Raw genomic sequence first — 22981 nt, 5'->3', positions numbered from 1 at the left:
TAGGTGATGATTTTTCTCCTTTTTTGATTAAGGAAGTGGAGGAGGCAATTGATGGGCTTGGAGAAGGAAAAGCCCCAGGACCGGATAAAATCCCCATTGAATTCTTCAAGGATGAGAAAAGTATGTGGTGCCTTTCTCTTTCTCTCAGGTATTTAACTCTGTTGCCACAATCGGGAGAGTTCCACAATCATGGCAAGAGGCAGTAACTTTGCCCATTTTTAAAAAGGGCAACAAGATGCTACCAGGGAGCTATAGACCAATCTCCCTGCTGGATGCTGTTGGTAAGGTATTTTCCAAAGTCTTATTTGCGTGCCTCCAGCAGTGGGCATTTGAGGGTGATAAAATCAGCCATCAACAGGTGGGTTTACAACGTGGCATAGGTACGGTGGACCAGAGTTTTAGGCTGGGCTTGATCCGGGCTAAGTATGTCTCCCTTAGACATGTCAAGGCATACGCCATCTTTGTCGACCTGCGCACATCATTTGTCTGTGTCCCTCGCAGCTTGCTATGGGAGACCCTGCAAAGTAAAGTTATTCCAGGGTACCCGCTAGCCAACATCCAAACCCTATACACCGAAAACAAGGCTTCGATCAGGTGGGGGCATGGGTGGGGCAATAACGAAGAACCTTTAAGGTCAATTAGGGGGGTGGGACAAGGTTGTGTGTTGGCCCCACTATTGTTTTGTATTTACATAAACATGATAATCAAGGAACTTTGAATGGATTGTGTCCTCCCACGTATTGCTCATCTTATATCTTAGATATATCCTTACCTTCAGCTTTGCTGCTTCGAAATTTTTTTCTTTCTCCACCAGAGGGCGCTCGACTCGAGGCTGTGGCGTCGATGTCCCTCAGCGGCATGCATCAACGTCATCCGCTGTATAAATGCGTCGAGCGCGCCCGTTGGCCTCAGTTCTGTTTTTCTGTTAGCTTAGCTTCGGATTGAATAAAACGGTGCTTCAGTTCGTACGAAAATATCATCTTCATCTAATCCTTTTACACCGAAGACTGGATTCAAGAAATGCCAGAAATGTGGGAGAAAGATGTCGCTGACTGATCTCCATCGGAATTGCCTCTGGTTCCTCGGTTCAGACCACCGTATAGACGAGTGCGTTTCCTGTCAGTCGATGACCCATAAGGCCTTAAAGGAACGGAGAGGTAAACTGGCGGTGGGGGAGGAATCCTCAAAGTTTTCTTCGAGAGGGAGAAAAGAATCGGCTGAGTCTTCATCAAAGCATCACAAAAAATCTAGGTCAAGGAGTAGATCCAGGAAGTCTTCTTCTTCTTCCTCTAAAAAGGCAAAGAAAAGATGACACCGGTCTCCCTCTTCCTCTTCCTCAACATCATCTGAGGAAATCATAACATGTCCGTCAAGACATGATTCCCCAAGTAAGTGGGAAGCTTTCAGAGCATCTATGCTAAAGATTTTTGAGAATGCTGCCCAGACCCCCTCAAAAAAGTCTAGCGAAGACCATGCCCCTACTCATAAAAGAAAGTGACAGGGGAAGATCTAAGATGAGAAAATCAGACAAAAAATTGTCGAGGGTGTCGTCCTGGGAATCTTCCCCGACACCTCATAAAAAAAGCCTACTGCTGCATAAATCAGAGTTAGGACTCAAGAAAATGGCGTCAGACTCTCATACGCCATCAAAGTCCTCGTCTAAAGCGTCCTCGAAGCCTCTAACGAAGGCGGTCGAGCACAAGGTGTCGATAACCCAACCCAAAAAGGTTACGTCGAGCACACAGTCAACGGTATTGAAGGCTCCTTCGACGGTGTCGACGGTCTCGACAATTCCCTTCGACTGGGTCGACAATTCCTTTGAAAGTGTCGAAAATTACCTTGACGATATCAAAGGTGATGACTACAACATCAACGCTTTTGTCGGCGTCTTCGTTCAATCCAGAAAATAGACATGATTTCTTTAGAACCATGTCCTCCATATATGAAGGAGATTCATCAGCAGAAGAAGATTTTTCACCTGCTGGTGTGAAATTTGGCACAAAGCAAGTCCCTGGGGAGTTAATTAACCCTCAATCTAAGATGCAAGACTTATATGAGTGCTTCCAGTCAGCAAGTGGTCTGGATACATCTCCAGAATATGAATTTGAAAAGCCTGACCCGGCTGAGCATGCTGATGCGAGATATAGAAAATTGATGAACAGGGTAAGTGAATTCATGGGATGGAGTAGAAATTCACCTGTCTATCAGGAGGATGACATGACTGACATCCTTTCAGGAGGACCTCAGCAAGACCCCATACTTCCTTTTCATGTAGCCTTACAAAGCAAGGTTAACACTGCATGGGAAAACCCTGAATCTATTCCGGCAGTAAATAAGAAGTATGTGTCGAAATATAGACCCTGTTCCTCAGATCCCGAATACTTGAGTAAACACCCATCACCTGAAAGTCTGGTAGTTCATGCAGCTACCTGTACTAGAAATGCTGCATACCCTACAATTCCTCCAGATAGGGATGATAAAAAGATTGATGCATGGTCCAGAAAGATTTTTCCGTCAGGGCGCATGGCTTTAAAATCCACAAATGTAACTTGCACCCTTGCAAGATTTACATTTACCCTGTGGGACTGTATGTCAGCGGCAGCTGAACACATCCCTGAAGGTGAGGAACGTGAAGGGTTCCTGTCCATAGTAAGGGATGGAAAGGAGGCTTCGGGGGAATGCCTTCAATCAGGTTTGGACACAGCTGACAGTATCAATAGGTCCATGGCATCTACTACGGTGCTACGCAGAATTGCGTGGCTAAGAAAGTCAGGTTTTGCACCGGATGTGCAATCCAGGCTTCTCAATATGCCATTTTATGGCTCAAGGTTGTTTGGCAGCAAGGCGGATGAAAGTTTGGAGAAGCTGCAGACCTCCAAAGCAGCTGCAAAATCACTCAGTGCTGCTATAAGACCACCTCAACAACGCCCCTACACAGGCTCATCTTCCTGGAGGGGTCGTCCCTTTCGATTTTATTCCTCATTTGGAAAAGGAAGGGAACAGGCCAGTCAAAGAGGGCAAAGGAAATGTCCTCGGGAGCGAGGAAAAGGTACTAGAGCTGCCCCAGCAACGGCAACTGTCCCTTTAGCCGCTGCTGCAGCTGCCGCAAAAGCACTCTGAGGTTTTGACCCACAAGACCCCAGTGGGAGGCAGGATCTCACAGCATCTGGAAGAATGGCGTGACATTGCTTCAGATGCTTGGGCACTGGAAACAGTATCCCAAGGTTACTGCATTCCTTTTCAAAAGAAACCTCAGAAATCACCCGCCTGGATACAACTCTGTCAAACATCCAGACCCGCTCCTGTTTCAGGAAATCTTACCCCTGCTACAGAAAGGCGAAATAGAACAGGTACCTGTAGCGGAGACAAACAAGGGTTGGTATTCCCCATATTTCCTTATACCAAAGAAGGACAGAGGTTTGAGACCCATCTTGGACTTGAGAAGCTTGAACAAGTTACTCAGGAATGACAAGTTCAAGATGGTTACACTTTCTCAGATCCTTCAGGCTCTCCAACTCCAAGACTGGTTGGTATCACTGGACCTTCAGGATGCTTACTTTCATGTGCCAATCCATCTCAAGCACAGAAGGTACCTGATGTTCGCAATTGGCAACACTAACTATCAGTTTCGAGTTCTGCCTTTCGGGTTGACCTCCGCCCGAGAGTTTTCACCAAGTTGATGGCGGTGGTGGCAACGAGTCTCAGGAGAGGGGGGATTCACGTCTACCTCTACCTGGACAATTGGATGATTAGGGCACGTTCTCCAGAACAAGCCCAGGAACATCTGTGCAAGACCTGCCACTTCCTTCATAAACTAGGGTTTTGTCTGAATTTTAAAAAGTCAAACATGATACCATCTCAGGAACTCCAGTTTATCGGAGCAGTCCTGGATACTTGTTTGGGCAAAGCCTCGCCTCCCGAAGAGAGAGCTCACCACATTCAGCAGATGGTAATAAAATTCCAGAAAGCCCAGTATCTACCGGCCTTCGATTTTCTCAGGTTGCTCGGTTTTATGGCATACTGCATTTTTCTGGTGCCAGAAGCCAGATTGAGGATGAGATCCCTTCAATGGGCCCTCAGGACTCTATGGTCCCAATTTTCAGGCGAAATGTCAGATCTTTTGCAAGTTCCAACCAGAGTAACACAGAATCTGCAATGGTGGGCTTGCAGGGAACATATCCTCAGTGGAGAATCTTTTTGGCAACCATGGCCAGAAATAACAGTAGTGACGGACGCCTCACTTACAGGGTGGGGAGCTCACACCAAAGTGTTGACAATCAGCGGTCGCTGGTCTCCATCGGAGTCCAAACTACACATCAACCTATTGGAGCTGAGGGCAATCAGACTAGCGCTGAGGTTCTTCCTGCCCTCTGCACAGGGAAAGAATGTTCTGTTGATGACAGACAACACAGTGGCCATGTACTACCTCAACAAGAGAGGAGGAGTAGGGTCACTATCACTGTGCAGAGAAGCAATGCAGCTCTGGTTCTGGGCAATACAAGAAGGGATCTCTGTTGGCAGTTCATCTAGCCGGAGACCAAAACACAGCAGCGGACGTTCTGAGCAGGCAGAGCACAGTCTCCCATGAGTGGGAACTAGCTCAGGAAGTCCTTCAAGAGATCTTTGCCCTTTGGGGAACCCTGCAGTGGATCTGTTCGACACCAGTGTGACCTGTACTGCTCAAGGGAATTTCCTCCCAGAGGAGCTCTAGGGGACGCGTTTCTAGTGGACTGGGAATTTCCACTTTTCTATGGGTTTCCTCCAATCCCTGTGATCCCTCAAGTAATCAGGAGGTTGAGAAAGTTCAGGAAAACCATGATCCTAATTGCTCCGGATTGGGCCAGGAGAACGTGGTACCCAGACCTTCTGGACACGTTCATCTGCCTTCCAATACGTCTTCCAAAAAGAGAGGATCGTCTCTCGCAAGAGGAAGGTCACGTTCTCCATCCAGAGGTCAAGAGACTCAAACTTCACGCATGGCTTCTGAGAGGCTGAGATACAAGGATTGGGACCTTCCAGATGATGTCATGGAGTTCTTGCTTTTGGCCAGCAACTAAATCTCTGTATCAGTGTCGTTGGAACAAGTTCAGTAACTGGTGCAGAGATAAGAATGTGTACCTGTTTCAGTGTAATATTCCCACAATATTGTCTTTTCTTTTATACTTGGCTAATCTGGGGCTCCAGGTTGGCGCTATAAAGGGTTATTTAGCAGCGCTATCTATTTTCAAGCGCTCCTCAGAGGAAGAATCTTACTTCAAGATACCTTTGATAACCCAATTCTTAAAAGGTCTAAATAATGTGTTTCCTCCTATACCTTTTCTAAGTACCTGTGTGGGACTTAAACTTACTACTAAAGTTCATCACATGCATTCCATTTGAGCCTTTACATTCTTGTCCATTAAGGCTCCTTACTTTAAAAGCAATACTTCTTTTGGCAATTACATCAGCCCGCAGGGTAAGTGAGTTGCAGGCACTTTCTAGCGGGCCTTCTCACACCATCTTTTATAAAGATAAAGTGGTCCTTATGGTAAAACTCTCTTTTTTTTGCCAAAAATTGTCTCAGATTTTCACCTGTCACAAAAAATAACATTGCCTACTTTTTACCCTCCTCCTCACGCAAATAAGGAAGAGGAAAGGCTACATAGATTAGACCCTAGAAGGGCTCCCAGCTTCTATATTTCAAGATTGGCAAATTTACGTCAGTGTGACCAACTTTTTGTGGGATACACTGGCCGTAATTTGGGACTGGCCGTGACTAAGCAAACATTATCTAGATGGATAATTTTGGCTATAACTGAATGTTATAGATTGGCTGGGAAAGATCCTCCAGATGGGCTGAGGGCTCATTCAACCAGGGGCATGGCGACTTCAACAGCACTTCAAACGGGTGTCCCATTGCAAGATATTTGCGCAGCAGCCACATGGTCATCCATGCACACTTTTATAAAACATTATGCTCTAGATTCAACTTCTTCACATGTAGGTATTTTAGCTAAATCAGTACTTCATTCGGTAGATGACTAATATTTCTGTACTCCCACCTCCGATACAAAACTGCTTTGGGTTTCTATCTAAGATGAGGAATACGTGGGAGGACACAAAACAATTCGAAGAACAAGTTACTTACCAACTGTAACGTTCCTTCGATTGGATGTTCCTCCCACGTATTCTTCATAGACCCTCCCAGCTTACCCCACAGTACAGTTTACGTGGTTTACACTCAGAATTCCTTCAAGGCTTGGGTCAAAAGAGGCACGCCATTAACCACAATCCATTGGCTACAATATACGAAAAAACAGAACTGAGGCCAATGGGCACGCTCGAGGCATTTACACAGCGGATGATGTTGACGCTCGACGGATGCCGCCGAGGGAAATCGATGCCTCAGCCTCGAGTGGAGCATCCTCTGGTGGAGAGAGAACACATTTCCAAAGCAGCAAAACTGAAGGTAAGGATATATCTAAGAACTAAAATGAGGAATACGTGGGAGGAACATCCAATCGAAAGAACGTTACAGTTGCGAACTAACTTGTTCTTTTTGAGCACTGCCTCGACCCTCCCAAAATGGGAAGTGACAGGTTTCCTGCGTTATTCTTTGTAATGACACAGTGATCCTGTCAACCACCCCTATAGCCCTAACTGGTGCTCAATACTGACAAAAACTAAGTTAACGGTGTTTGGGCCTAGGACAGCTAGAAAATTCAAACTTAAGATTTCAGTAGATGGTAATGTACTGGAGCAAGGGAGCATATATGAATACCTGGAGATCAGATTATCAGACAACCGTTTCTGGACCCAACAGCTACAGTGACCCTTGATAAGTACAGTGGTACTCAATTCAGTGCTTCTTTTATAGTTATGGTAGAGGAACTGTAACCTTGGCTTTGTACCTGCATAGGATCCAGGCACTGGCAGCCGCCCTGTATGGAGCGGAGTTGTGGGTCTACTGCAAGTCTCTGTCTATGTGTGTAACTGAGAACAACTTTGTGAGAGCCTTGTTGATTCAACCCTGCGGGGAACCCTTGGCCTGCCTCCACGGGGAATTGAAAGCAAGTCCCTAAACGCTCACACCAGAATGTCGAACTTGTAAGGATAACACGTTTTAATCTCACACACAGATAAGGGCAACAGCAAAGAACTCTGCTGCTAAGAACGTTCTGCCGAAAAGTAGTGCAAGCAGAATCTTAAAAAGGAAAACATCGTCATAGATGACACAATACATATAGTAAAAACCTGCGCGGCTGGTTGTTGTGTGCCTATACATGATCCGCCTGCTCCATAAGAGATGCCAGGCCATTGGTGCCAGCACAATCCATCCGTCTTCCGTCATGTGGGTGCTGTGGTAATCATCTTCTTCTCACATCGAAGGTCAAAGAACAAATGAACTATACTCTCAACATACAGCTACTTTATCACTATACTGTGCACCTGGCAGGCATTAAGACTGGCACAAAGGAGATTCTGGGGAACTGTAACATTCACAGACACATTTCACTCACTCCCTTCTGCCAATCAAGCTCCAAGGTCTCCGCCCTAAATCTGATTATCCCTCCCAGCACCTCGCAATACAAATCACAGGAGTGTCGCTCAATGATGTACCCTGTCTGTCTTCTTTGAAAATTTCAGGATTTGTTACTCTGGGACTGGTGGTCAAACGGCACCTTATGCCATTGAATTAAGGATCTTAAGGTTTAGTCAGTTATATGGGCTATGACTCGTGGTCACCTGGGGATGGGCCGGGTTATGCTTTCGCTAGTGTGAGATAACATGCACACCAGGCGCCAGCCTGATCACAGCCTTGTAGGGCACATTCCTCTCGAACATCTTTGCAACACTGTTAGAACAATGAATATGCATTGTGGTGGTTGGGGGTGTGGGCAGTCTTTATTGGAGCTTGGGCATGTCTGGAGATTTCCCTTGTCTCGCAATTTGGGTCTAGTGCATACAATGCCGCATTCGCCGCGCAGGCCTTGCCTTCTACCTATGGTTACTGATATCTGTGCAAAATAGCAATGCTGCTTGCGCCCTACGCTATACTATGTGGGTTGATTATATTTGATTATATTGAAGTGGGGTCCTTTTGTATTGGGAGGCAGTCCTTTCACAGTCCCCCCTAGGCCCATCATAGTGCTTCGAATGTATCTCGCCTCACTCTAAAGCACCTAGGGGGGTGGGGCAAGGCTGCCCCTTCCCAACATTACCCCCTTTCGTTACTTCTACAGTAACAATCTGTCATACTTCTGCGCTCCCGTTCCCTCCTCTCTGCTTCCATATATGGCTGAGTTCACTTCATTGGCACCCAGGCCTTACACACTGACCGCAAACTCTCCCCCTATGCGTGTATTCTTCAGGTGAGCAAGTTATATAGATGCAACCCCCTATACCGTGCCAGGCCACCCAAACCTTTGTGCAATTTTCTAGATCAGGGGGTGGGGAAATGATAGTTCGATATAGATGATCAACTTCATCTCCATACGGGATGGGGATCATTTCATACTTAGGGCTACTTTGTGGGATATCAATCTGCACTTCAATATCTTTTGTCTCACAAGGTGCTCTTGAAACCTCAATTGATACCATCATTCTTGGACTATTAGGAGCCACATTGGCACAACATCGAAGGCCTAGCTGACAGGTGCAGAAAATAACAAGGATGAACACGATGATGGGCATCAATATCTTCATGATCCCTCCTAGCCACGACGGGGCCCAACTGAATGCCAAAGTAAACCAATCACTGTTGTTACCCTCTCCTTCTTCATGTGAACACCCAGGCCATGGACAGCTGTGATGTGGCATAACGGTGCGTTCTCCGAATCCTCTGGAGGCACAAATGTGCAGCAGGAATCGCCAAATATTTTGCAAAATCAACCTTCCATTGCTCTTAACATGTCCAACACATATTGTTATTATTATTATTATTATTATTATTATTATATTGGTTTTGCATCCTCATAAGTCTCAATGCACGCAACTTAACCTTTATTTTTATTTATTTTTGCTTTTTGAAAGCGCTCACACAGCCATGGGGCATTGAGGCGCTGTTACAGGAATATGTCTCTTAGTTGCGTATTTATAACGCGCTTAATACCCAGAGGTTTCTAAGCGTGGACCCGGGGATCGAACCTCTGTTGCTTCATGTCGTCTTGTTTCCAAGGTGAGCATGTTGCCGCTGAGCTATCCTCCCGGGACCTTGATTATATTGAACTTGTTCTCTGTATCGTTTGCAAGCTTGATCAGTGCCCATCTCACGATCTGCAACCATTTGGCATTTGCTGCTGGCTGCACCCTCAGCGAAAGTAAAGATGCTAAAAAGGATTCTGCTGCGTCGATGACCCTGTATACTTCCGGTATTTCAACAAGCAATGTAAAAGAGTCTTTGGGTATGTAATTCAATCTTTTCGTCCTCTTTAATTATTGGAACTGTCCTTTTCCTGTCAGGATGTGGAGCTCTTGTGCGGGCAACAAACCCGTATCTTAATTTTCCAACGCAGTAAGACTGCTTGGTCCCTCGGCATGCAGTGCTCCCCTTCAGGTGTTCTTCTGGGATTACTAATAGAGCTGAGTACAATGAGGCCAGCGAAAAACATCCCCTCCATGATGGTGGGAGGTGCAAGTAAGCTTGTTGGCCACAGACCCAGTAGTGATCCATCATCGCTGCTGTTCCTTTCTCATGTCTGTGATCAGGAGAGTCTTATTGCTACAATCGTTCAAGCTGACAAAGACTGTACCCTTTCTGGGGAAACAGAGTCTATATTCTTCTTCCTTGTGCACTCCCAACATCTTTTCCATTGTTGCAATCCACGTCAGCTTTGTGATATGTTCTGTCCAGATTTGTGCACAGACATTGTCCAATTGTGCTATCATTTGCTTGCTGTATGTTACCAGTACTTCTGCCAGTGTGGTGTCCTGCCAGTTATTATTGACATGTTTACACCCTTTCACCATCAGATATGTAGCTCCACACACTTGATGTCTTTTTAATCGCCACTCCTCTGTACCAGATCTGGACCCACCATTTGCAGTTGCACACTATGTTCCTGGAACGTTCCTTTTATTCTGCATCGCACAAGATGAACTATGCACTGTGCGTCAATAATTGGGACTGCTTGCGGTAGTAACACCATGGGAGCCCCTGACACATGCCGAATGAGTGAACACACATAACAGCTTCCATTCACAGCTTTTCTTCCCACACCACTCTTATAAGAATACCATGAGTTGGTAAACTCAGAATGACGGATATCCTCCATCACATCCAAACCCAGCCCTAGATACATGTCATACTCTCTGTGTACTTCTCTTTTCATTATTCTATACATGCTCTAAGGGATGGCAGCCTTAATATCTCTCCAACCTCTTATCTCTCCAATCGCTCTTTTTCAGTCTCCTCGGGTGGCTCTTCCTCCCCCTCTAATCCTCATAACCACAGAGTTCCCCAAGGTTCTGTCCTGGGCCCCTTTCTCTTCTCTCTCTACACTTCCTTCTTAGCGCCTATCATCTCCTCCTTTGGCATCTTGCACCATTTCTATGCAGATGATACCCAGCTTTTCCTCTCCTTCTCCTCTTTCTCTCCCGACATTCATGATAAACTTTCTTCTTGCCTTTCTGCCATCAAATCCTGGATGTCCTCTCACTTCCTTACACTTAATACTGAAAAAACGGAACTCCTCTTCTTCCCTGCCAATTCTCTTCCTCCACCCTCCCCTCGTGTCTCTCTGCTCTTTCCCCCTCCCACCTCTCCTTCTCTCCCCATGCCCGTAACCTTGGTCTACATATTGACTCTCACCTCTCTCTATCTCACCACTTTTCTCTTACTGCCAATTCTTGTCACTTTCACCTCTACAACATACGTAAAATTCGACCCCTCCTTACCTTTCATACTACCAAACTTTTAATTACCTCCCTCATCTTCTCCAGACTCTTCTACTGTTCCTCCCTTCTCTTTGGACTCCCCTCCTCTCATCTCTCCCCACTCAAATCCATCTACCACTCTGCCATCCGCTCCCTCTGCCTTCTCTCACCTCTCGATTCCATCTCCTCTTCTCTCTCCTCTTTAGGTTGGCTCCCATTTCACTCCCATCTCAAATTCAAGTTCCTCTGTCTTGTCTTCAAATCCCTCTGTGGTCTTGCCCCCTTTATCTCTCCTCCCTTTTAACTTTCTATACCCCTTCTCGTTCTCTCTGTTCTGCTAATCTTTTCCTACTCTCTCCTCCTCCACCTCCCTGTGCCCCCTCCCGCTTCCGATCTTTCCAACTCCTTGCTCCCTTCCACCAGAACCGCCTCCCCTTCACATCCGCTCTTTCCCCTCCTTCCCTTCCTTTCGCTCTTCTCTCAAATCTTACCTCTTTCACTCACCTCCCTAGCACCCTTTGTTTCTTCTCGTCCTTCTCCCTCACCTTCATTCCTCATCTCCCACCACTGCTCTTCCCTTCCCTTTCTACCTCCTCCTTCACACCCCCTGCTCTCATATAGTCCCACTCTTTCCTCTCCTCTTCCTCATATACTCTCACATTCCCTCTTCTCCAGCTCCTTCCCCCACTAACTCCTTCCTTTCCCTAGTTCACCCTGCCCCTCCCTACTCACCTCTGCAATGTTGTAAATTGTTCTTTAAACTGTTTTCGTGTTATGATTCAATTACCATTTTATGCTTGTTGTATTTTGCCTGTTCTTATGTAAAGCACTTTGGATTAAAGGGCTATATAACTTCAATAAAATACAAATACAAATACAAATAGTGCTATCGGAAATAACATTATATTGTATCGCATTGGTAGACAATCTCCTACTTGCTGAGAACAACGTTTTCACTGTTTCACCCACTGTCGTATTCCGTCTGTTATATTAATTTCCATTATTATTATTAGTATTCACATTATTACTGATAAATGTAACTCTGCTAATATTATTAACATCTACATGCACTGTCCCATTTGGATAATATACAAGGAAGGCACCAGCCGAAGACAGAGCTACCCCCAGCTTGTTTCTCTGCAAAACGACTAACCCTGAGGGAGTTAGAAGTAGAGGAGCGAAGGGCTCGAGCAGGGAGGTATTTACGGAGGGATAGTTGAAGGTATTTTGGGCCCAGGTCCCAGAAAGCCTTGTGGACAATGCAGAGGGTTTTAAATGTAATCCTTGCATCCACCGGGAGACAATGAAGGGATTTCAAGGCTGGAGAGACACAATCCCAGGGGTTGAGGCCAAGGACAAGTATCGCAGTCCTGTTATGGATTAGTTGTAACAGGCGGAAAGTGGAGGCAGGTAGATTTAGAAAGAGGCTGTTACAGTAATCCAGTCTGTAGAGAACCAAAGGTTGGGAGACAGTGAGCTTTTGAGGGAAGGTGAGGAAAGGCAGAGTACCTCTAAGTGAGGTGCAATAAGAAGTTTGACTTTTTGGAAACGTCAGAGATGTGTGCTGAGAAGGAAAGTGTAGAGTCAAAGATAACCCCAAGGTTTTTAGCCGTGCAGGTGGGGGTAGGAGGAGGGCCAAGGGAGGCCGGCCAGAGAGTGAGAGGAAAGGCTGGAGATGGTCAACCAATAAGGAGGATCTCTGTCTTGTTGGCATTTAGACATAGATAGTTGGCAGCAATCTGTTGATTTCTTTACAGGGTACATCGCCGTGTTACACAGAGACGTTGGCAGCACAATGATCCCTGGTCCAGGAGGGCCTGTATCGTCTTTCTAATACCCTCCTATGCCTCCCTCGATAATAGATATTGTCTTCATCTGTGCAGCACCACACCTGGCTTCTGTGTTATACGCACAGGGGTCATGACTTTCAGTAATCCTACATAATGTGGATTTGTAGTCCACAAATGTAACATAGGGGTGGAGTTAATACTGCCATCAGGGGGCATTGCACCCTTCAGTACTAAATCCCTAATATTATATCTGCATCTTTGTCGTTATTCTCAAACAACTTGTCATCCGTCATTTCCTTTACCTGTACTGTTGGATCTATACAGAGCACTTTGCACCACTCACAACTGTCCCTGTCAATTCCTAACACGACATCCCTCTTGTCGGAGACCAACAATCCTTGCAAATCCAGCGACAATATCGTTCCCGCCACAACCTCAGGTGACACTGCTGGACGAAAGATGGAATCTGTGGGCATTCGCCAACACTGTTTAGCAATCTGAGGCACTGCCTCCACGAGCATATTAATACCATGAATGAACATGTCAGGGTTCACGGGAGACCCACGGTCAACCACCTCCCTTGTCATTGTGTGTATTATCAACATGCTCTTATAGCGCACACATCCCAGGCAAACAGAAAATGATACCACAATATGTAAATTATATTGTCATGTTTAATTTGCTGAGCCCCTGCCCAGTAAATTAACAGAGGACCTTTCGGAATATAGTAAGGGCGCCCGCACTACCTTCCCTCTCACCTTTACGACCAGCTCCTCAGTGTATGAAACCTTGGAAATAGCCCCAGAGAATCCCTGTGCATCAAGATATTTTCCTGAAAAAGGAACACCATGAATATGAGCTGTTTGTTTCCTATCTACGCCCCAGCAAAGCTTCCTCTTCAGGGTGGATGGTCGTTAACAATACCGGACACGCGAGTGCTCTCTGTGGGCTGTCCTAATCAGGATATGTGTTTGTTACAGGGAATGAGAAGGGGTTGCCCCCCCCATCACTGTTGCTCCTCCGAAGGGAGCGGCAGCTGCACTTGGTAACCTGCTCATCAGGGCAGCACCCCCCTGATGTTGCTGTGGCGGATGCCATAATTGCATATCACCTGCTTGAGGCTGCTGATTATATGTTTGGTGTTGCCCCTGTGGATGCCCTTGGTTCTGATATCCTTGACCTTGTTGCGGATACCCTAGTCCTTGGGACCCTAGAGGCCTTTGGCCCTGCTGCTGTGACCGGTAATTATACCCCATTGCAGACCTGCTCCTGCATTCCTTTGCGAAATGCCCCCACCTTAAACAATTCCAACATTGGGATGGTCCAAACCCACCCCCTCTTCCTCGTTGCGGGCCTCCTTGTTGCCACTGTGGGCCGGGATACTATTGTCCCCAGCCCCACTGTCCTTGTCCTCCTTCATTCCAGAGCGCAGCAATGGTGGCACTCACAACTTGTTGGGTACTCTCTGTCCCCTCTGCCTGTACAGGCATTGACATAGGAACCTGAACGACAACATTTGCCAATCTCGTTTCTACCAATTTTGCTTCTTCCGCCGGACACCTTTGAGCTGTCTCCCTCTCCCGTTTCTTAATCCTTTTACAATAATGCACTATTATACTCTGTATATCCGGCCACCCCTTTACCTCAATACCCAAAATCGTATCTAAAGCCTTCTGCACTTTCTTAGGCAGTCCTCTTTTCACAATCAAATAGAAGAACAATATTGAATGATCCCACGGTTCTCCCGTCTCAGCTCTCCACATCTCTTGTAATTTAAGAATACATGTAGCTGGATCCTCATCATCTCCCATTGTACACTGCATCAGGGACTGTAAATCGGGGGTATCCAGGAAATCCCTCCGTAACGCATCCCACACTTGTGCCCCAATTCCTTTAAACGATGCTCCATCATGTTCATCATCCCCCAGGGTTATTCCCGGATACCCAGCTTTAACCCGAATTTGTCCCCAGCCTGGTCCCTAATTATAGAAACCATCAAGCTCTTGAGGTCCCCTATTGCCAGGGGCACCCCTGCTGTTTGTTTTTCAAATTTGTATATCCACTTGCTCGCCCCTGCTCTGGGCTGCGGGAGGGCCTTAATTTAATTATTTGTATCCATCTGGGGCCAGGGCACATACTGTGTTCGCCTCGCCCCCTATGAGGGGCATCTGCATCTTCACTCCACTTCCGATAGCCTTTTTCACACCTCCCTTTTTTCTTACTACCGCCATCCGTCCGGTCCTACTCCTCAACCTGCCCCTCCCCCATGTGCCTACTGCTTGGGGGGTACTCTCAACCACCTCTTCACCCCTTCCTTCTTCTTCACCCTGTTCCTCAGTGAACGAGACACTATTGTCCTTTCGCTCGACATCTCCCACCAATGTATCTGATCTGAAATATGTCCACTTACCCCTGTCTCCTTCCTTTTCAACATATAGATTTTGTATTCCTCCCTGATTTATTCTAAGCAACAAATCTCCTGATTTACATCCTCCTGATCCATCTTCTGGTGCCCCTACGTCCATCACCTCTCTTGAGGATGCTTGTATCCGGTTCAATTCTAATAACACCTCTGACAACCTGTCTTCAAACTCTCTTGACCTGACACCCGAAGATGCCGATACTTCAGTCGGGTTTGCATATGGGGATAGGGGAGTGGTAGCCTGTGGTGTTACTGGTCCCTACCACAGCAGATGGGGTCCCTGTCATGACGGGTACATAGATTGGATTTGTGTACCCTTCTGCGGGACATGCCGTCAAGGGATATAATACCCCGCGTTCTGCTGGCACCCCTCCCTCTCCTTCTCCCTTCTTGAACATTCCACCTTTTTGTCTTTGCACTTCTACTCTGTTCCCTTGGTTTTCTGTGTCTTGGAACATGCGCCAGAGATCTAAGATTTCTTTTCTTTACTGTAGCTGATTCCCTTTATTTTTACCTAGTAAAAATGTGGACATATGTTCCAAAACGCTCTTATTGTGTGAGCCCTGCCCTGGCCATGGGCAAGGCATTCCCCCTCCTCCTGTCCCCGCGATCCACTGCTTATCCACCCTGTCACGATACAGTGGCAGGGCATTATACATGTGCTCTATTGGTGTCCCTCCCCCATGTTAGTGATGTCTATCTCTTACTGACCCTGCAAAGACCTGCTAACCCGCAGTGCACGCTGCCGCTTGCTTGTAACAAAAAAGAAAGAAAATCAACCTCCACCCTTTCCCTCTTCCGTGCACACATACACCACTCCACAAAACCACCCAATGCCACACCACACCGCGACAGCTACAATTACCGCCCCTCCTAGGGTCTGTTCTTTATCCAGTCAAACACAAATACAATACACTAAAACAACAAGCTAAAATAACCACTACTTATTCCATGCCTATTATGAGACCACTACTTTTATTTCTGTATTCCTCCTTTAAATAATAAAGATTATTGTGGTACCACCTCCCCTCTCCTTCTGAGGAGGGGCTCCCTGCCTTACCTTTGCCTTACCTTATAATGCCTTAACGAAATAATCTCTTCATAGTACAAACACTAATAAAAAATATTGCATACCTCACCCACGTCACATCAATGACCTCTCACTCCACGTGCTCACACCTCTCACACCATGCATCTGTCCCCTACTTATTATCATTTACAAGAGTCTACTCACATGTGCATGCTCACCCGAACTCCTCTGTCACAGGGTTCCAACACTGGCCGGCACTCTCCTTGGAGCCGCGCCCCGTTTCAAAGAGCAGAGACGACTTCTCTTAAAATAGCTCTGCTAACCCACTCAGAACACACTTTTTTTGGACCGGTCACTGTAGATGTATGCAGCTCCTTCTGGAGAAGTGGCCTCGAAGCCTCTGCAAATACGGGGGGCACTGTGATCACGTCAGGGTCACCAATTGAAGGCAAGCCCCTAAACGCTTACACCAGAGAATACAACACGCTAGGGAAGAATGGCCCAAGTCGATCTTGCAAAGAACTCTGCTGCTAAGAACATTCTGCCGAAAAGTAGTACAAGCATGGTACTTTAATTCCAGATTTTAAACATTATTTGCATGCCAACGGTACAAAAAGTATATGAAATTTGCTAAAATATATGTAATACATATTTCAAATCATCTTTAGTTCAAATGGAGCACATCATTCTCTAAGGAAACTTGGGGGAAAAATAATATAATTTTTTTCTGGCTGATGAAATACAGCATTTTCATCCCTCCCTTTTTTCCTTATACAAGTTACCATTAATGATGCCAATTTCCTTTACCTTTTCATTGTGCCCATATTGTTGCCTAGTTCTTTTTATTGCTGTAAGTTGACTGTGGGGTGGTCATGAAACACCTTTAGTTATCACAGTACTCAAGTCACTGTTTTTTTAATGTATTTCCCCTTTCCATCATGAATATGGATAGACATCTTTATTTTCATGTGATTAAGGTTCTTCTCTTCACTAAGTAAACAGGAGTTACCTAACCCGAGCTCTAGCTCTGCAAAGTCAGACTGGTGGCAAATGCTGCACTCTTTTACATCACAATAGTTAAAATTCTTGTCCGGTATTCAGCTGAAATGTACAGACCCACATTAACAATGTTTTTCTCTTTCCTTATTCAACAACATTAGATTATTCTGTTACCTCTGTATTGAGAACACACTCCTCCTTTGAACTCTGGCAACATAAAATATTAGTTTATCCACTGTTACTCTGTAAGGAATCAATAGATGATGCTTTTCCCAACTGACTGCCAACTCATTTGTTAAATAAGATTTTATCAGCAAATGCAGCATTCATGATCTCTTACCTTGTACCAGATGATGTCTGGCTCTACATGTGGGGTGACAAAATCTTCTATTTCTGGGCAGTAGATTTCCTTGCTTTTGCTAAGTTCAGCTTTTTCCAAATATTTCATCTTAGAATTGTAACAAAGTCCTGTGTCATTTTCACCAACGGCTAAGGATATAGATACTTTCATACAATATGTAGAATTTCTGCAACAAAACCGAAAAACAGAAATGTGAATGACATGAATGAACTGAGCAGAAAAGAGTAAATAATATATTAATTTGTGTATTTCTTTTTATTAATATAGTGTGTTATGGTTACAAAAAAGAACTTTTCACACTTAGAAATTCAAATTCAAATTCAGTTACATCATTTAGAAAGTGTATTTAAACTTCTTGTCAACAAAATATATAAAACAGCTCACACATACACAACAATAATATATAACATAACCACATCAAATACAAACATTAAACATTGCCTAATTCTAACATTGAATTATCTTACTTAACTTATGGAAAAGAGACTGACACCAAAAAACCTCTGTAATTAGCAGATGATAAAGGACTTGTTCTAAACCTCTTAATGACAAACAAAGAAACACTTTGACCGCACTAGATGTTCAACTTGTGTCAATATCAGAGTCGTTCATTTTTCGAAAAAGTTGATCTTCAATTTTAACTAATAATCTGACGAGGTCACACATAAAAGCAATGTGAGGGTTCTTCATACATTTTCGCCACAGCATTTCACGATAAGAAACAGAATTCCCAACATTTTTGTCTCCCAAGTACATAATTCTGTCAGCTTCAAAATAACTGCAATAGATAACCAGGTGTTTTATGGTTTCTTTTTGTGCATCTTATTCGCAAAAGCGGCAAATATCTGTTTCAAAATGCAACCATTGACCTATGCGTTCTTTAGAATGCATATACATATCCCGTATTTTACAGTCTGGAAAACACTCTATATACATTAGTCTTGGGGATTTTTTATGTGAATGGGAAGCAAATTCTTTATACAACCAATGTGTGCCAACCTTCTCCTGTGACTCAACCCAGTCCATTTGATACAGCATTTTTTTACAATATCCCACTCTCACAACTAGATCTTCTTTTGTGATGTTAATCTGCAATAGAGCTGATTCCATTCTTAGTTTGAACATTACAATAGATACTGGATTTTCTAATAAGAACATTTTCGCAAACTCAACGTACATGGAATTTCTAGGTGGATTTTGAATTTTGGCGTACGTGTTTATTTGACGCCACAGAAAACGAGAGGCTAAACTTGATAAACCCAATTCAACACGTATATATGCGTTAGGAATTGAGCTTGCCAAGCCCAATACCTGCTTCCAAATACAACCCTGGACAGAGTTCAATAAATCATCAACATCAACGAAACACAGATCCAAATTATACAGAATTATAGGTTCAATCTTCATCTGGTAGAACTGAAGAGCGGGGTTTAGTGAAAATGTACTATATTTCCTATATATTATTTTTAGAAGTGAAATCAAGGGCCTGACTTTCTTTGTTTTAACTTGAGACCAATTTTTTTGGAAAAATCATTTGAGATGTCAAAACCTAAGTATTTGATCATGGTAACTCTCTCCAATTTAAAATTGTCAAGAGTCCAGGAATATCGTGGAATCTTTTTTGATCCTGACAAATGAGTATCTTGGATTTATCTACATTTGCACATAGATTGTGTTCACTAGCAAATGCAGAGAAGGCTCTGAGTTTATTTTGAATCCCAAGGGGAGATTTATCAAAAATTATGATGTCATCGGCATATGCTAGCCAGTGAATCCTGAGATGCCCAAGATTCACCGGATAGCATAATACTGTTTTCCAAATTTCCCCAATATCAACCAAGTACAAGTTGAAGAGAGTGGCAGCAAGGCTGCAGTCCTGCTTCACCCCAATATAAGTGGGAATATTGTTTGTAACGTCACCCTGTTTGTTTATTCTTATCTTGAAGTATGTTATTCTTATCTTGAAGTATGTATCAGAATGCAACAGGGCGAGTAATTGAACAATATTCTCAGGAAATCCCAACTTTCTCAATTTGCACCAAAGCTTGTCACATACAACACAGTCAAAAGCAGAGCGCATATCAAGCGATGCCATATAGATGTTGCACGAATATAGCATGTGCGATAAAATCGCAGCATTGATCGACGTTCCCATTTGTTTCCGGAATCCGGTTTGACTTTGAGACAGAATGTCATGCGCTTCCATAAATTGTTCTATATGATTTAGAAGCAAAATAGTAAAGTCTTTGTATGAACAGTCCATTAAGGCAATAGGCCTATAATTATTTGGATCCGCTGAGTTACCCTTCTTATAAATGGGCACAATCATAGCTGTATGCCACGAATGAGGAATAGACCCTGTCAGAAAAATGTTCTCAAACTTTAAATACAATATTTTTGCCCAGAATGTCGGATCGGTTTTAAGGCACAGGCTGGTATACCATCTGGACCAGAAGCCATGGAGAAATTCAGCTTCCTGATGGCCCAGGTGATATCTTCAACTGTCCACTCGAAACGGGGCAGAAGGTACAGTCTTTTCACTGTAAATGATTTAGCTGCAAAAGATACTGGCAATTTAAAGTTATCACCAACAAATGTTTCCCATGTATCTGCAGAAACTACATTTGGTAACGCAATTTCTGTTGAACTCTGTTTTGACTTATTAAACATCTGCCAAATAGATTTGGTATTATGTCTACATAAGTATCTGATAATCTTTTGATTATCCTTTAGGTGAAGAGATTGACGATGACTTCTACAGTTCTTACTAAATGCGCGTAGGATTTGCTTTTTCCTGTCCAAATAATCATCTAAGTCCAGATTTTGGGATTTAAGATGTCTTAATTTGCGGTGTTTTTGTTTTTTTAACACTGCTATGTGGGGATCATATTGGTGGTGATGGGATTTCTGCATCATCAAATGGCTTTCAGAAAGCCGAATTAATGAATCACGTATAATAGTATTATTACGAGTTTCGATATTAAGAAGATCTTGTATTGTATAATCACTCTCAGGGTTATATTTTGTTAAACTGTTTAAATTTTCAACCAATTTTAGGCACAAATATTTATTCCAACGAATAGGATCCAACAGACGCTCTATTTCTATCGGGACCAATTCGGGGGCATTTAACAGACTCATCCACGGAAGATCTATTTTAATTGAGATAATACAATGATCACTCAGACCCACATCTGTGGAATGGGTTAAGGAGCTTACATTTATCAGATTTTCAGATAACACAAAGAAATCAATTGTTGAGACATTCTTCTCCCTATGCCACGTATATTGTAGCGTGTCTGGATGTAGTCTTACGAATCTCATATTCCATGGACGAAAAAAGTCCTTCCATCGCATGCCAGTTGCAACAGATTTTTTTTGATTGAAAGAGACAACCTGTGCTTGCATATCATCTATATGACCTAAGCAAATAGCATTAAAGTCCCCATCAATGATTATGCCCTCATACTTATTTTCACAACAGCATTTTCAAAAATTACATCAAAGATGTTCATAAATTCTTCAATCTCCTGTGTTTGGGGGTTGAAATACATATTTATAAACAAGAACATTTCCTTCCTCCCCGCAATTAGTTCGATATCAACAGCCAAGATATTAGTTGATGAATAAGATTCATTATAATGTATGTTGTTCCTATTATTGATCAAGATTGGCGGGCCACCAGACGGGCGGCACATTCCACCACTACTCACAGGACTAGATATCACACAATACCCATCAACTGACATATGTTTAGAAAGCATCGTCTCCTGCAATATAATAATTGCAGGTTCAGTAAATATGTCATTTGACGTTAATGCTGAAAAAAAGTTATGATAACCGCATACATTCCAGGAAAATACCTGGATAGTATTTCAGCCTCCGTGACAGATTTACCGAATTACTGTGAGTTACAGCATTTACTAAATTCCCTATCCAGGACCAATCCTTTATATTTGATGCAATGGTTGCTAGTTGGGCAATAGCATCAGACATCGGAATGGGAGAAATACTCTCCCTATTGGTGGCACCAAAAGTAATCTCAGGTTGAGGAGCTACATAATTCAAGTACTGAAGAGCCTTCTTCTCATCATGTAATAGATTTAAATGCACCCCCAAGTGAGAAAAATCATCTTTAAAATCCCATATCTGTTTTAGAATGATAGAGGAAGGTATTTTACATATCATTCTTCCATTATTTTTATTTGCCAATTTAACCCATTCTACATCATTTGAGTTCAAAAGTCGAAGCATCAGGATTTTATAAAAGGTTTTAAAGATGAATTCTCTATTTAACCTCGTCTTGCCATGTATATTAGGGTCACTGTTCCAACCCACAACAGTAGCAGGGTTCTGTATTGCTAAAGCCTCTTCCTCGCATGAATAGAGAACACCTTCGCATTCTCCCTCGTGTGTTAGTTCATGAGTATTTCTTACTCTACTTAATGGAGGATCACATATGTGAGGAAGATCATTTGAGTTATTATGCTCGCTCACCTTTGGGGAGTGTGATTTTGCCCGATACAATCAGCTGGGTTGTCTCTTTCATCAGCGAGATACTTGGAGGGCACTCTAGTTGATCTGTGATTCCCTGTTTCTTAACTGCAGGATTAGATCCGTGCATTTGATTCAAAGATTTGGTGGAAGTCATCTTAATAGGATAGAAGGCAGAGAGTTGTGTTTGTTTACTCCCTACAATTAGTTGGTCACCTGTTTGAATGGAAGGTAATTCTAATGCATTTCTTTCTTCCGTAGAACCTTCATTCTCACATTGCTTATCACAATGTTGTTTATGAATTAGTTTTTTTTCATTTGTGGTTAGTGTTTTTTTAATTTTTTATTATTGTTTTTTTTAACACATTGAGCGATTTCATTAACTTGAGGGAGCTGTAGAGAAAGTTTGCTTTCAGCATTTAACTGCTCTAAATCAACAGTAGCTTCCTCTATGATCTGACCATCAATTGGTTCACCATTGGAGATATTATCTTTGAATTTTTTTTGTTTTTTTGTATTTTTTTCATTTTGCAAACACGGAAGAGTTTTTGTCTTTTGGGTGCGTTTTATAGCCCTTATATGTAGACGCCTCTGTTTGAGGGACATGAAGGGTATTTTCTTTGAACTCAAATCTTCTATGTCAGATCCACTTTCCACACTAGGATTTTGTATAGCTTCTTCCTCCTTCAGCTTACATTCAAGCATCTGAACAAGTGGTGTAGGACTATCCATCAGATTTGCAATTTGTGATTCATGTTTTTGAGGCATACTATAACCTATTTGACTGGACAGGCCTGCTAAATCATTAGTGATTTTATAAAGCATTTCCTTAATACTAGTTGCCTGCTCGTCTATCTGATTTTGATGTTGACTATTGGTGCCATTTTCACTAGGTGGCATTGAGTCTTTCTGTCCCAATACCGCTTGTGAAAAGGATCGAGTCAAGCACATGACTGCAGGACCTCCAATTTCTGTTTGTGAACCCTTTGCCAAGGTTTCCAGGCAGGCTGTTTGAGATGCATAGTCTCAAA

At 43.6% G+C, this 22981-nt stretch overlaps 1 protein-coding gene across 3 annotated transcripts in view; it reads right to left on the bottom strand.

Annotated features, from left to right (window-relative positions):
• Positions 1-22981, bottom strand: part of IL1RAPL1 (interleukin 1 receptor accessory protein like 1) — a 2334001-nt gene that overhangs the window by 1134600 nt on the left and 1176420 nt on the right. For all 3 annotated transcript variants that reach the window (XM_069637303.1, XM_069637304.1, XM_069637302.1), the window contains one exon: positions 17436-17622. In XM_069637303.1, the coding sequence (XP_069493404.1) occupies positions 17436-17622 (187 nt within the window). The remainder of the gene's footprint in view (positions 1-17435; positions 17623-22981) is intronic.

This window comes from Ambystoma mexicanum, chromosome 7p, assembly GCF_040938575.1.
Source record: "Ambystoma mexicanum isolate Mex_15411 chromosome 7p, UKY_AmexF1_1, whole genome shotgun sequence".
Lineage (NCBI taxonomy): Eukaryota > Metazoa > Chordata > Amphibia > Caudata > Ambystomatidae > Ambystoma > Ambystoma mexicanum.
The sequence above is the reverse complement of the archived record's forward strand: the minus strand, read 5'-3'. Positions and strand labels throughout refer to the sequence as shown.